Below are 16,749 nucleotides of genomic sequence, written 5' to 3'. Positions count from 1 at the left end.
TACCTTCTACACAAAGCAGCCTAATTTATAGATGAGCTCCTTTCTAAATGGCTTATTTTTAAAATAAAGTGAATAGGTTTTTAATACTGTTGAAATCTCTCAGTAACCTGCCGAGTCCACTTCTATCCAAACCCGGACTTGTAAAACATTGTGTTTTGACAGACGTTGCTCTTTTCCAATTCCTATTTTGTGTAGAAATACATGTACTAAAAATAATGCACCAGACTGAACTGCACTTTATCAATTCTGAAAACAGAATCTATTTCTTTACAAAGTCAGAAAGTTGAGCTGAATTGTATTTTATATGCTGCCTCCTTCAAATCATAATCAAAAACTTTAAACACTCAGTCATTAAATAGACTGGGAGATTACATCAATGGGGCGTCTATCTACACAAATATCTTCACTGTTGAAGGTTAATGCAAATCAGCTTGGGTGACAAAGTATTTTGCTGTCCCAAAGACTTCATATAAAATGTACCTTATTTGCTTTTTTATTTGCTGTATCTGTAGTTGTTAAATAAATAAATAAATAAATAAATAAATAAATAAAAACTTTCATATTTCACCACAGTATGGGAATACTGTCCTGTTTTCAACACTTCTGTATGCACCTCAAACCCATAACACATGACTACAGGGGTGTCCTCTAGGGCCATTGCACTCCAGGTTTAACAGATAAAATGATAATTAACTACTTCAGGGTCTGGAGGGAGGTTTTATTGGTTCAATTAAACAATTTATAGAACAGGGCTGGAACAAAGACCAGGAGTGGAAGGGCCAGCTTTGGCTACACCTGCACTGCTACAACACTGCCCGCCTACAGAGTTGTAGGGTGGGTATAACCACACTAAAGAGCTGCTCCATGAAGTTATTGAAGCAGGTCTGGCAGTGACAGCTGAATGCCAGCTTGCCTATTTTTAATAATTCAGATTCCATTCATACACTGCATTCAACACCACTGCAGACTAATCCTCTAACCTGTTCCACAAGAATCCTAAGGAGTGACAGAAATTCAATTTTGCCTGAGTTGTAGTGAATCTGAGATAAAGCAAAACTAAGCAGACAAACATGTCAGCTAATTCCTTTTCCAGTTTGAAATGGATTTATAATGATGTGTTTATGGGCGAGTCTGAAGAAGCACCTGAGGAAAGTTGAAGGTCAACCATTCTATTTCAAGATCTTCACTGTCTTCATTCAAAATCGCACACCATACTAGAAATTCAACATTCTGGGCCATTTTTATGGTCTCAACAGCAAAGGTTTTTAAGCTCTTTACATCAAAATACAATTTGCACCAGTTTTTGGTGAAACGAAAAACAAACTGCATATGTTAAATAATTGGAAAGAAACAACCAAGTCCTTAAATTTAATATATATTTTCCAAGTAATTGCCTTTAAGAAAATCAAAGCAGTTAGGTATTAAGGAAATTGAATAAAACATGTAATTTACTTAAAACAAAACAATATAATTGACTTCCCTTGTTTACTATTGTTATTGAGTATGAATCAATACCAATCCGACAGTGTTATTTAAAATAGAACCTGCTGTGATCAAACTAAAACTCACTTATATTTCATAAGCAATTATTTGTTTTACCTTTTTATCCTTTTGATATTCCTTTGACGTTCCTTAGAAACCTAACTACAATAGAATTAAATTCATTAATTGTGCCTACTGTTAGGACAGAATGAACCCAGGGTAATTGTAAGTTTCCCAGTAGATATGACATGTTAATGATCTACACATAGGGAATGTGATGTATCATTATTCTCAAAACCTGCAGTAATGTGGCAGACAGTCACGATAGACAGCAATCCCCTCATATTAAATTTTGATAAGCTTACTTACATAAAGCTGTTACAAAGATCATGCAGTTAAATACCGATTGTCTTAAAATGCATACGACCAGTTTTAAAATAAAATTGTACCTGGCATTGTAAATCAGCTTAAGAGTCAGTATTTTCTAGCATTGAGATCCTGCTGCAAGAGTTCAACCCACCGGCTTTATCTCCCTTGAGTCTGACTAAACAAACGGACTCATTTGCACCTGTGGAGCCTCCACATACCTCGCCATCTTGTGCAGGCTCTCCAGCTGTAAAACCCTTGTGCCTTTCCATGATCACCTTCCCTTTAACAAAGGGGACTAAAACAGTAACAGAAGGGAAATCAAGGGCACAGATCTTTCCTGTAAATTAACATTTAGAGTACTCAATTATTTTACCCCTGATTTTCTCCCCAATTTAGTATGTCCAATTCCATTTCCCTGAGCGCATGTCACAACAGGTCAGGGGAACTGAAGGTCAGTGGTCGTCCTCATTAGCAACGAATAACCCAATTACCTCTTTACACCCAGTTACACCCCTGTCACATTAAAACCTGAAAAACAAACAAACAGTCACCAACTTTCCCATTCACTCCTCATAATATAATAAAGGCCACCTCCCAAATGAGTAGTGCAACAAGAACATGTGTCACTGGAATTATAATTATTAATGCTAAGAGCACACAGTGTCTTAACAATAAGACTATTCCATTACACTCACCACAATGTGAAGAAGCGTCTGGTCCTGGTATCTGTACTGTGCTAAAACTATTGGCTTGGGTTAACTATGTCAACTACTTTTAAGATTTTAAAGACTTCAGCAATGTTATTGATGCTGCGAAACCTATTTTCTGTGCTATAGCTCAGTTCCACTCCCATTTGGTTTCAATGCAATAAAGCCTTGTCAGAAGTGATTAGATACCAGGAAGACACAGCTTATTTATTTATTTATTTAACATTGTATTTGAAAAATCTACTGTATATCCTTTAACCAAGGAAATGGGGACTGGTGTTAATGCTGCCTATGATAATAGGGAGTTAAGACATTGGATGCCAGTCAGTGATTATTGAGCATAGGATCTATTTTTATCATAGGAATTAGTGTAAAGGAAGATTGTTGTTCTGTAATGGAACATATTAGTATGTTGTGCAATCGGTTTGAGTTTCTGTCTCTGATTCCTGATTGAGATAAGGATGGTAAGGTTTGTAGTGACTGTAGCTGCGCTCTTTTACCGTCTCTGTGTTGACACTGCTACACCTGCTGGCTCCTGTCTGGTCTTCCTTCGTATGCTCTGACTCTGTGGCTTTCCTTCTTCCTCGCACCGTCTGAAACAGAAATATATAGCTTTTAAGTATTCAAACCTTCAAAAGAATTGAAGAGCTCTTTATAACAAAGGAAAATGAGTCTGCGTATCCATAAATGAAATTGAAATTGCTTTAGTGATCTAGTTCCAATGCCTTCACTATTGGAATGAATCCAGTACTAATAGCAATACAATATAAATTGCTTGCATATGCAATCCCAAGGGGTACCTTAAACTACAGTTTTGCTCCTTGAATAATAGTTGGTAACACTTCATGCAAATTTAGTGTAGATGAAAGGCCACTTTATGAGAACCTCAGAGGGAGTGGGCTAAAGATAATGTGCAGAACTGGCATCAAGTCGCTTAGCTTGAGCTACAGTGTATCCACACTTGAGCTACAGTGTATCCACACTTGCTGTGGCTTATCTAGTCATCGTAGTGCTGAATTATGGTACTACAGAACACCTGCCTAAAACAGGCACTGTTGATGCCCATATATTAGGACACCACGTGGTTATTTAACTAGGAGTACATAATGTAAAACACTGTGCTTTTCAGGCCTCAGATCATTCATTCAGCATCTCATCAATGATGTTAATCATAGATTTTTTAATTTTCTTTTTTTTACTTGAGTCATCATTTATGGCTTGTTCTGAGCCAGTATCAAAATGTAGCTGATGCCTACCGAGGCCCTTACTCTGTTGACTAGATAAGCCCCATCATGCAATTTCTGTATTGTAAAGTAATATAGTTTGTTAGCCTAGAAGCAGATCTAGACTGTTGCTGTATTCTTTAAGAGACCACAGCCCCAGCTTCTAAACCCAGTGTAATGATCAGTACACTCTAAGCTGGTTTATAACAGGAAATCTCCATCAATCTTACATGTTGTATCTAAAATGCATTACAGGGAACATGGATGGAGAACATTTGTTTTAATAGATCAGTTAAATGAATAAATTATTTCACATTTCTCAAGGCCAGCTGTGGTCAGGCAATCAGTTTGTTTGTGTTTCTGGGGAGTTTTAGAGCGTTGCTGTGGTTGCTACAGTAAACATGCATCACTCCAAGCCATTCAAAAATCAAAAAAGGCCACTCAAGATGGGGATCGTACCCAAGATGTGAACTGTTCACATAACACACTTAAACTATATACACACACATATACACACACACACTGCTGTGAAAAAGTCTTAGACATGTTGCTTTTTTCTACTCTGATGTATTACAAGCATCAACAATTTACTCAAAGCCTCCACAAGTGTTTTCTACTATTCTAATAACCTTGACTTGCATAAAGAAGGAAAAACATTGAGTGTTTTATATTTGTAATTAATTTACAACAATTTGAAGATTTTATTTTTCACTTTGACATTATGGACTTTTTTTGTGTTGATCAGTGGCAAAAACTCCTAATTCAATCAATTTTGATTCCATGTTGGAACACAATAAAATGTGGAAAAGTCCAAGGGGGGTGAATACTTTTAAGAGCCACTGTGTGTATATATATTTATATATTTTAATTTACAGTATCAAATTTAATATCTTATTTTTGATCACAGCTGTATATTTCCCAATGACTGAACTATGTTAAGGAAACTGACTTGCCAACTATGTGCCAAGGTTTTGACTCCTCTGGTGTAACCACAACAAAACTTACTATTGGCATAGATTCACTTGTAACTTATCAGCTGGGCAGACACACCCTTCTGTACTCATTATTAGCACCACCACCCTCCCAAGTCAATATCAGCATAAGGACATAATTGGAATAGCCCTGCAGCATTTTTAACATTAGCACAGACAGACACTCCTTTACAGCAGTTTGTGTCCCAATATTTTGTCCCATTCTTTCTATATTAATAGCGTGACTGAATTATAGTCTAATATGATTTATTTCTGCCTTGTGTCATCTTTATTTATTTATTTTTGTAATGCTCTGTGTTGCCTAGAGCTGTAAAACCTCAGGCTTGCCACGTATAACGTCTGAAGGGAAGGTCCTGTTTATTTAGCGTATAATTCCACTGGCTTATCAGACAGTGGAAATGTATGCTAGTACAGGAGAGACATTATGGGTAGGCATCTTGCGCAAACAGAAAAAGTCCAAAAGTTTTTTTTGACCTGTTCTATCAGACACTACACAACAATCATTAAGAGTTTTCCACACATTTTTCAGGCCAGACGTAAGAAACGTAATGATTGGCATCTTCTGACATCAATGGCATACTTTTTACTGTGAGCATGTGTGGTAATTAAAGAGATATATAGATTTGGGTGAGTATGGATTCTTTTCATCTTTTCAGGAAAGACCTTGAACCCACCTCCTAGGAGTACACAGCTGAGTGATTCATTTGCTAAACCCATAAACACTTCACCATTAACATACAAGAAAAAATAGATGGCCTGGTTCATAGGTTTGTAAAAATCCAACTAAACATTATTTTACTATCTCAGATGACTTGTTTTATCTCTGTTTTTATTACATAATACACTGTCAGCCTTCAATGATATATAACATAGAAATATAATGATTTACCTTAGTCCCTTTAACAAGGTATTATGTAGGCAATAGAAACAGTAAAAGTAAAGGTTTCCATAAAAATTGCATATAGAAAACTTCTTTGAATCATTTTTTATTTTTTTATTTAGTGGTGTCTGCAGCTTCTCCTCACAGATCTTTGAGTGTACCTTAATCCTGAACTGAACCAAGGTAAAATCAAATGAAACAGTGACACAAGTACATAAGAACATAAGAAAACGTACAAACGAGAAGAGGCTGTTTGGCCCATCTAAGCTCGTCCAGTTACCAGTAGGTGATTGATCTCAAAACCTTGTTAAGTTAACTTAAAGGATCCAATGATTCAGGTAACTCATTCCATACTCTCACTAGTATTGGTTAGGGTAAACTTTGTCAACTACTTTTAAAGATTTTAAAGACTTCAAATCATGTCCCATCGAATTCTTCTTTGTTCTAGGCTAAACAGAGTTCTTCATTTAAGCCCTGGGATTAGTCTGGTTGCCCTTAGCGGACTCACTCAAGGGCCACAATGGCCCTTTGGTGCTATGGTGACCAAAACTGGACACAGTACTCTAACTGCAGTCTCACCTTAGCCTGTGCAGAACTAGAGAGAGGTTTCACTGAGGCACCATGGGACTAATTCAATTTTTGTATCAATGTAGACCCTGTAATACAAACATGTATTACAATTGACGGAAATGTACACCTCATTGTAAAAGTGTTTCTTTCTATGTATATTATCTTAATTCCTTCTGTATAGATTTGTTTTTCCAAGTCACAAGATCATAAAGAACTTCAGGTGGACCATGCATCCAAACCATGCAAGCCACTCAGCCTCTGTACAGTGTAAAAATGATAGTTTGAGGAGGCCTTTTGAAGGTAGTCACAACATGCCTTTTGTATTATAAAAAAGATTATCATGCATGTGATCAAGCACCTGTATTAACATTTAAAAACAACCTGTTTCCCAGCAGAGAAATGCTCACAGGAATGAGATCCTGCATTACCAACAATAACACCTCATCCCCACCCCCCCAACATAAAACACTAAGGTATTATTATTATTATTATTATTATTATTATTATTATTATTATTATTATTATTATTATTATTATTATTATTAATCAATTGGCATTTCCCCTCATACTGACACCACATTAAAAATACGGATGCATGTAAAGCAACAGAAAAGTATGACAAACCATGGTAAATGCAAACAGTGCTGCTTATTTTGAATGAGGCTCGGTCCCCATGCTGAAATTAAAATCAATTCATTCTCTTCACAGTCTTCGGGCTATTTAAACAGTGTTGGGAAGATACAGTCTTACATGTGAAGGTATCAGCAAAGAGTATGTATATATATATATATATATATATACACATAAAAAAGACAGCAGATTTTACTGGCAATATTTACATTTGTTACCTACATTACTTGTGCAAGTCAGTGATGAAAGCCTACAAATCTATTGAAAGCTATGCATTGGAAAGTGGACACTCCCTAATAATTAAATAACCTGTAGCCCACAAGGCAATTCAACTAGCGCTACACAAAGCCTAAAAAACAGTGGCAAACATTACACATTAATAATATTACACCACTATTAGTGCCATGAGTTCACCTGTTAAAGCAGCATTGCATTTTCACAGCCTGTACAGTGCTCACTAAATAACTGTGGCCATGTAATCTTTTGAGAGCGGTTCTTTTTCAACAGTGGAGGGGGACATTATTAACATTATTGCTGTTACTGCCGGGAAGAACAGCAATAATAATTCTAAAGAAATTGCAGCATTTTTGTTACAGTGCGCACAAAGGTGGTTTGGAAAAGAGAAAAATGTTCTACGCAATGGCAGATTTCTGGGAACAAGTCTCCCTGGAGACGGGTCCAGAACACAAAGCTGTGTACTGTATATTATTTCCAGGGCAACATGGCTGGGCTGGCAAAATAAGAATACAGTAGGTCCCTTTGTATGCTAATGTATACTGTTGAGACGGGGTGTGATGGACAATAATGTCAGCTTTTGCACATTTCATACAGAGAGGGATGTCTTTTAGAGCAGGGATGAGGCCTCCCCAGTACCAGTGTACAGTAAATGGGTTCAGTGTGTGTACAGTTCACAGGCAACAGGAGGGCAGTGTGAGGGGGCTTCGCATTGTGCAAATACCAGAGTAGACAGCAGCCTTACACATTCCAGTACAGACTAACACCATTTTCTAAACCCTGCAGGATACAAGTGGTACTATTCTCAAAAGAAATACATTGAGAAGCATTACTGTACAAAGGACTACACACTTCCCCACAAAGTAGAATATTCCATCATCATTTTTCAGATTAAAAAAACAAAAAAACTAAACAAAAAAACAAATAAATTTACATTCATATCTTCAAAAGTACAGGTGAAATTTAGTTTATTCACTTTGTGCCCACAGGTCCAGCACAGGTACATTTGTGGTCAGTTTGCAGTTGTCTTCAACAGATTTTCAGTTCATGCAAAACTTGAAAATTTACTATACTCCACCTGCAAATCTGTAGAGAACAATTGTAAAGCATTTTGAGAATAGCACCATTATTTGAACTCTTTCACATATTTGTGCATACAGTACAAAAAGCATTTCAAATAAATATCCAAATGCATAATAAATATACAAATGCATGACATCAAACACAAGCCTTTTATTTATAGAAATCTGAGGCAACAATTGGTGCCAGCTCAAACAAAGATGTGTACATTCTAGACAACTGATACTTGTTTGCCACAGTTTTTAGGCTTTGTGTAGCGGTAGTTGGATTGCCTTGTGGGCTACAGGTTATTTAATTATTAGGGAGTGCGCAGTTTCCAATGTATAGCTTTCAATAGCTCAGTAGGTTACCATGACTGTACATGCACTAGGTAACGAGTGAAAACATTAACACTAAAATCTGCTGTCTTCTATTACAAATCAGTTTTTGTGATACCCACACAATGGGACCGACAGTTTACTGACACCCACATAACCTGTTTTCTGATCTCATGTTCCATCCTTTTAAAAGCCCCAGAGGTGTACCAAACACTGCTTAGGGATACAATTAGCTTACAGTAGATGCAAGCCAGCATTTTTTACTTGGTAATGGCTGGCGAGCAGACTAGTGCCTACACCAGTGAAACAGTTTGAACTATCAGTCTACTCTATATTGAAAATGTAGTACATTGATCATTTAATCAAATTAAATTGTACTATAGAAGATGGGTAAAGTTTGAGTACTCCAAAAGTTAGTATTTTTTAGGATTAGGTTTTAAAACTGTATTTGTAGAGTTGCCTTATCTATCCAAAATAGCTGTCACATATGTTGGGGCTACTTTACAACTAATTACCATAATGTCATTAGGGATGACAGGCGTTATTGTGGATTTCTCCCAGCAGTCATTTCCATTATCAACTACAGACATTAGCTAATGATTTGGGATATGTTAAAGTAACCCTGCAAGTTTTTAATTTCTGTAGGGAAAAAGAAACTGAATGAAGATCATATAAAATCAGAGTCATTGGAAGTATTTGAATAATTTATGTCTTTATGTAATTTATGTAACCTTATTCAGTTTTATTTTCCCACAGTACTGCTATTTCAGTGTTTTCATTCTATAAACAAAGTATGTACGTGCAATGTTGCATGGTAAAGATGGCTTACTTTAGGAAGTGCACTATTTTGATGAACCACTGCTTGCTCATTAAAAGATTTTTCATTCATTGCATGAGGAGAATATTATCTTGCATGGACACAAATTACCCAATCCCAGTTGTTTTGCATTAGGTCCCAATACTTGTTTGAGGATAGTGTATAGAATTGTATCATGTATACAGAACATCTAAAACAACGGCATTTCAGAGGAAATGTCAAGCCAGATAATAAAGCTGCAAAATAACAAAAGATGATCATTAACTTTTTACACAAAACATTGATTTACAGGGATGGAGCTACAAACACCTGCTGATCCGGTCAGGACTAAACATGGAAGAGCCTACAGCCGGCTCAGAACCTCCTCTCAAAACAGATAACACAAATCAAGTAATAAAAGGATCAGTACAAAAAAGAAAAGGGGAAAGGTATACCTGGCCCGACACTGATCTTGAGCACATATAGTTACATGATCTGTATACTAATCCTTCTCCTGGGGCAACATCCCTGCATTATGAAATCTGCAAGAACAAAGTGGTGTTCATATGTAACCACAATTCAATCAGACCGTAACCAGATGTTTTGCAATGGGTTTGGTTGAAATAAAAAAGCCAATAAGCTCTAAAATGACATTCAAGACACAATTACCTGTTGTAACAGGGCTAGCAGCCCTGTACATTGATTTGTTTATTTTATTTTAGAACGGGGGTCCCCCTCCACCCCTGTGTTATTTTGTATTTGTTTATTATGATTTAGTATTGTATTTAGTATTGTATTTCTCAGCGAGCGCCGTGGGTTTTGTTATTGTTTTGTTTTGTTTTATGTAAATGTATTCTGGCAGAGGCGAGATTGGTGCCTTCAACGCCAGAGGGGGAAGAGCCCCTGCCGCCAGAGGGGGAGGAGCCCTTGCCGCCTTCATCGCCAGAGGGGGAGGAGCCCCTGCCGCCTTCGCCGCCAGAGGGGGAGGAGCCCCTGCCGCCTTCGCCGCCAGAGGGGGAGGAGCCCCTGCCGTCTTCTCCAGTAGCAGAGCAGCAGGAGCTGCCTCTGCCTCCACCACCACCACCCGAGGGAGAGGAGCAGGAGCTGCCTCTGCCTCCACCACCACCACCCGAGGGAGAGGAGCAGGAGCTGCCTCTGCTTCCACCACCACCACCCGAGGGAGAGCAGCAGGAGCTGCCTCTGCCTCCACCACCACCACCCGAGGGAGAGCAGCAGGAGCTGCCTCTGCCTCCACCACCACCACCCGAGGGAGAGGAGCAGGAGCTGCCTCTCCCTTCAGGACAGGATGGACCGGGACAGGAGGCTTGCGGTCCGCAGCCGCCCTTGCATAGGCTGCTGAGCAGAGCAAGGGGGAAAACCGCTGGGTCGCAGCGGCTGAGAAGAGGGCCAAACTTAGCACCACCGCTGGTTCTGGCTCCCCTCCTGCCGTCGCCTCCCGAGGGTCCGCCGCTGCTGCCATCGCCTCCCAAGGGTACGCTGCTGCTGCCGTCGCCTCCCGAGGGTCTGCCTCTGCTGCCGTCGCCTCCCGAGGGTCCGCCACTGCTGCCGTCGCCTCCCGAGGGTCCGCCGCTGCTGCCGTCGCCTCCCGAGGGTCCGCCGCTGCTGCCATCGCCTCCCGAGGGTACGCTGCTGCTGCCGTCGCCTCCCGAGGGTCTGCCTCTGCTGCCGTCGCCTCCCGAGGGTCCGCCACTGCTGCCGTCGCCTCCCGAGGGTCCGCCGCTGCTGCCGTCGTCGAGAGTCCCGCTTCGCCTGGGGTCCCCGGGGGCTCTGCTTCGCCTGGGGTGGCTACACTGTGGCAGGAGCCCCATGAAGGGGAGCGGCTGGCCATGAAGAAAGGGGGGGGAGGACAGGAGACCAGCTCCTTCGCACTTTCGCGGCAAGATAGCGTGTGGCGGGAGCCCCAGAAGAGGGAGCTGCCAGCCACGAAGATGTGAGGGGTGGAGGACATTCCACAATGGCCACCCCCAGAAACAACTTGCTTCCCCCTCTTCCGGGACTTTGAGACTGAGGAGGGAGGTGGCCGTTGGGGCCAAGTGTGCGTTGCACAAGGGGGGGGGATATGTAACAGGGCGAGCAGCCCTGTACATTGATTTGTTTATTTTATTTTAGAACGGGGTCCCCCTCCGCCCCTGTGTTATTTTGTATTTGTTATTTATGTAAACGTATTCTGGCAGAGGCGAGATTGGTGCTCGTCCTCTGCCAGGAATAATTAGAAAACCCGTGCAGAATGTGACCGGGGGATTATTAAATAATAGATAGGTAATCCCTCGGTCACTAATATAAAAGCCTGCAACTCTCGGCACTCGGGGTGGGTGTTAGAGAGGAGAGAGCAACAGCCTGGTGTTACAGAGGTTGTACAATACAGCCTCAGTCTGAATACAGTTCACAGTGTAACATATGGGAAGAAGCAAAATCCTATTGGGGATGCCATCACCTGCTCAGGGGCTACAGAGGGAACTATTTTCAATCTGCTGGCAGTCACCAAGCAGTACTCGTTTTATACAGGCAGGTCCGGCAAGTTGAATTCCTTCTCGTTTAACAGACTGGTAATATACTGTAGATCATCCTTATTGTCACACCCATTCCAGGCCTACAGTGAGAGGAGACAATTTCATAAGCGTCACTGCGAGATATACAGTACATCCATCCACACCAGTGACTCTGCAGCGAGATAGTAAGGTCAGAACCAGAGAGCTTTCCGTAGCTTGCTTGGTTTAGAATGTTATTAAAATTGATCATCATCATCAATTCTCTTCATCTTTAGAATCATTACTTGGCTTTGGTAAAAATCGATTGGATAAACACTGCTGGCTTCACATTGCACTTTTATGAGAACTATTTTAAAACCTCATAGCACATTTCTTTAATCATCAAAATGAGCTTCCGTATCATTGCTGATGGTGTTACTAATATTCTCAGTTTTCTCATTCCCTTGAAGACATCTTACAATGTGCTCAAGATGTAGCCAACCCTCTAGTGGAATGTGCAGCTACCCTCCCAGGTGGGGGCAAGCCAGCACCATCATACGCAGTCGAGACTGTGTCCGCAATCCAATATGACAGACGCTGCTTTGAGAGGGGCTGTCCTAGGGTCCGTGTCCCGTGACAAAGAGCTGGTCAGATTGACGCAGAGCTCTTGTCTTATCCACGTAACACCTCAATGCCCGCACCGGGCAGAGGAAATTCAATCTCCTATCCCCCTCCAAAGCAAACGGAAGTGGACGGAAAGACTCCAATTCCACAGACAGTCATGTGGAAGGCTGTAATCACCTTGGGGAGGAAAGCAGGGGTTGGCTTTCAGCACGAATGCAAGGGAATACAACACGACTCAAAAGATCTTTTCTATCAACACGCTCAGCTAGACATAGAGGTCTTACCGTACCATCGTGAGAAGAAAAAAGAGAAATGGCTTAGTCAGGATGACGGTTTTAATCCCTCGGTGGGAGGGACTGAGTGCGTCATCCCAGGAAGGGGCCTATCAGCAGCTCTGGTATAGAGAGCTCAGTGATACTTATCCAATGGGCAGGCATATCCCATACATAATGTCGTTGGTGGGCGTCTTCGAATTGAAAGGGAACAGCATGGCTACGCAGGGAGCTAGCAAGTGTTTGCAAAAAAACATATTGTTAATTAAACTATACTTATTTAACAGTGATATGTTTTTGAAGTTTATTGAACACTCATTCATCCTAGCAAGTATTAGTAAAGCTATTTCAATGACACACATATTTTCAGTGGCAACTTAATTCCCTACACTGAGCCCACAATCTGATACTCAAAATAACTTGCTAAACACTAAATGCTGTTAAAGTATCATCATAATCCCATTTTCCAGATGTATATGACATCGATACGTATTGACTTCACCCCCTATGGGCGATAAGAAGGGTGAATTTCAGTTTTATTACAAAGTGGTTTCTAAATGTTTATTTTAGTGGTTTAAATATGTTTATATTGTTCTCGTCTTAAAATAAAGTGTTCTTGCTTCCTGCTTCCTTTTATTGGAAACAGAATAGCCTTTTAGGTATATACTTAAGTAAAGCTCTTTGGACAAGACAATAGATCACATTTAAACTTGTCAACTTTGCTGTGGCAACATGGGAATCAACCCATCTTATATTGCTCCTAACAAATAATGGAGGCATTTTTTAATCACTGTCATTGTAAAACTAATCTAAGGATCTTTGTACTGCCGTGTGTGATAACTACACCTATCACATAGTTACAGTTTAAGGAGGCACCCCATTACCTATTTTAGCAAGAATAGAGACAATTAAAGAAGTTAAATTGCTATTGACAAACTTAGAACTGCTTTTTTTAATCATTTGGGATTTCACTTGCTTGCAAGTGCTCAGAATATACAAGTCAGACCCATGTACTTAACAGTTGTGAGAGACCATGGCAGGCTGTGTGCAGTTCAAGGCTGTAAAAAGGGTCCACAAAAGTCAGGAGTCAGGAAATGCCATACCATTTAATGAGAATTCAAGGTTGTAGGTGTCAGAAGGCACCAGTGGAAATTTACCTTCTAAAGAAGGTGCAATGTTCTTACAACACATTAGAAATTGTGTGAGCTTGAGAATTCAGGACTAAGTTACAGTATGTCCATATATATATATATATATATATATATATATATATATATATATATATATATATATACATACATACATACATACATACACTAAAAAGTGTACTTTTTATAGCATAAAATGCAGTAAAAAATATATATATATTATATACATATATATATATATATATATAAAAGGGAGCTTCCAAAGGAAAAAAAATGGTCTCTCCCAGAGAAAATCTGTTGCTACAAACTGTTTGAAACAGCTGTATTGATTTAAAATGCTAACTCACTGAAAAACAAAATTGGATACTTCAAAACAGCACCAAAGCCACAGTTAACCAGGCATCTTCTGCTAGCACCCTGATTCCAACTGCTGAGTGGGTGGCATAGTTACCCATACATGCCAACAGTCCCTATATGGTCAGGACAGTCCCGATTTCCTAGCAAATGTCCCGCGTCCTGATACATAGGAAGAATGTCCCGATATTTACACATAGAAAAAAATGCATCTATTCTGCACAGTAGAGTTAGTGAAAACCACACACTGTGCTCTTCGTGCGGCTGACACATCTGCTGATCACTAACTTACCGGTATACAAAGGTAAGAACGCTTCATTGTGTCTGTGTTTACTGTGTTGCTAGTTGTGTGGTGTTGAGTTGAGGGGATACATCTATTATTATATGATAGTGTTTTTTGCGTATATGACCCCTCCCATGTGTATGATGTGTATAACACCCCCCACCCAGGGGACGAGCGTCCCACTGAACAGTTTCCAAATGCTGGTTATCAGTGCAAGCACTTTGTGACTGGTAGAAACATGCACGGCTTTCTGGCTGACACACAAAGAGAGTTCTGTGATGGGGACAGATGGGGCTCTTGTGGGAAGTAAACACAATCTATTGATTTTATTTAGTTTCAGTTTGTCAGGACAACACTGGGAACTGGTACAGCCCAGCACTGCAGATTGTTAGACTAGGGTTAACAATAACGGCACAGGGCAGAAATGTCAAAAGCCATTTTCTGTTCTGGAAGCTTAAACCCCCCCCCCCCCCCCGGGGTTTAAGCTTCACAAAGTTGGTAGCTTTACACATAGAATGTGTGCTGTTTTTAAACTAAGGTAAGTCCTAGTCTGCAGTGTTATCTAAGTGATGTCACTTTTTAAACATTGCGAGGCCAAGAGTTTACCAGCTAAGTGATAATTAGGCACCCCAAACAGAATGATTTAATGTGGTACATTTGATTTATACATAGTTTATGTTTAAAAACATTTTTAAAAAATAAACCTGGGAAAGTACTTTCAGAATTCAAATGTTTGGCTAACATCCTTGGGTGAAGTCTTTGTACTTATTTTACATTTCAGTCTTTTAAAATACATATTCAGTGAGGCTGGACTGGCCTGCCCAGCGAGTTCTACTTAAATCCCAACATGAACAGCTCCTTCCGATAGTCAATATTTAACTAAACCACCCTCTAGTAACGACACCTACTAAGCCACAAGATGCCTTGATCCTGGTGGATCTGTAAATCCTAGGAAATATTTCCAAGACATGAACCTCCTCCTACCAGCTCCCGGCTGCTGAGCAGACACTTCACTGGGTCTTCTAAATGAACACAGGGTTTTCGGGTTTGAGAGGGAGTTAAACACAGATTCAGGTAGCAAACAAGGTCAGAGGTCCTGCATAAGAATGATTTCATCCCCAGCGTGGGGAAATAAATAGAATTTCACAAATGTTCATAAGAGGGTTGAGGGAAATAGAAATCTATTTCTGTATTCCCATGCTAATCATAAGCCATGTTTATTTAATAGACAGAGAGATTTACTTAAGCTTACACCCACAGTAAGTAAACATTTATGTCTCGTTAGCAAACACTGATATACACTGGTGTAGCCAGAACATTTTTGCCACTGGGGCAAAAATACAAATATCTCTAAAAACTTTCAATTTTTGCCAAGCGTTCCTGTCCTGATTCAGTTGCATAAGTATTCAACCCCTTTGCTAATGCAGCCCTAAATCAGCTCAGGTGCAAATGATTTGTTTGAAAGGTCACAACATTAGTGAAATGGTTTCAGCCTGTGTGTACTCAAAGCGGTTTAACTTGTAGATAATTTCCCTCAGGTATAACACTTTCAAACTGCAACTCGCATAGTGATCCAACAAAGCAACCATGAACACCAAGATATCACATTATTCTTACATACAATTACCCATTTATACAGTTGGGTTTTTACTGGAGCAATCTAGGTTTTTACTGGAGCAATTTATACAGTTGGGTTTTTACTGGAGCAATCTACTCCACACTGCTGCTTATCATTAAGAAGTGGAAGATGCATCATACCACCCAGACACTACCCAGATCAGGTCACCCTCCCAAACTGAGCAGCCGGGCAAGCAGGAAACTGGTTCAGGATGTCACTCTGAAGCCAACAATGACCTTGAGAGATCTGCAAAGTTCTGTGCCTGAGATGGGAGTCAGTGTTCACACATCAACAATAAGCCGATCCCTATACAAAGCTGGCCTGTGTGGATGGATGGCAAGAAATAAGCCATTACTCAAAAAGCCTCATCTTAAAGCATGTATGGAGTTTGCAAAAAAGCATGTAGATGATACTGTAGACATGTGGAAAAAGGTTTTGTGGTCAGACAAGACAAAAATTGAACTTTTCGGTCTAAATTCCAAGCGTTACGTCTGGCGCAAGCCCAACACTGCACGTCACCTAGTCAAGACCATCCCAGCTATCAAGCATGGTGGTAGCATCATGTTATAGGAGATGCTTCTCTTCAGCAGGGACTGGGAAGCTTGTCAGGATAGAGGGGAGAATGGATGGTGCAAAGTACAGACGAATCCTTGAGGGAAAACCTGTTTGAGTCAGCCAAGA

General features: G+C 40.2%; 1 protein-coding gene across 1 annotated transcript in view; it reads right to left on the bottom strand.

The window, feature by feature from the left end:
- Positions 1-16,749, bottom strand: part of fa2h (fatty acid 2-hydroxylase) — a 45,217-nt gene that overhangs the window by 7,500 nt on the left and 20,968 nt on the right. Inside the window, exon 2 of the mRNA XM_034041107.3 lies at positions 3,059-3,151. Coding sequence (XP_033896998.1) covers positions 3,059-3,151 — 93 coding nt within the window. The remainder of the gene's footprint in view (positions 1-3,058; positions 3,152-16,749) is intronic.

This window comes from Acipenser ruthenus, chromosome 19, assembly GCF_902713425.1.
Source record: "Acipenser ruthenus chromosome 19, fAciRut3.2 maternal haplotype, whole genome shotgun sequence".
NCBI classification, from domain to species: Eukaryota; Metazoa; Chordata; class Actinopteri; order Acipenseriformes; family Acipenseridae; genus Acipenser; species Acipenser ruthenus.
The sequence above is the reverse complement of the archived record's forward strand: the minus strand, read 5'-3'. Positions and strand labels throughout refer to the sequence as shown.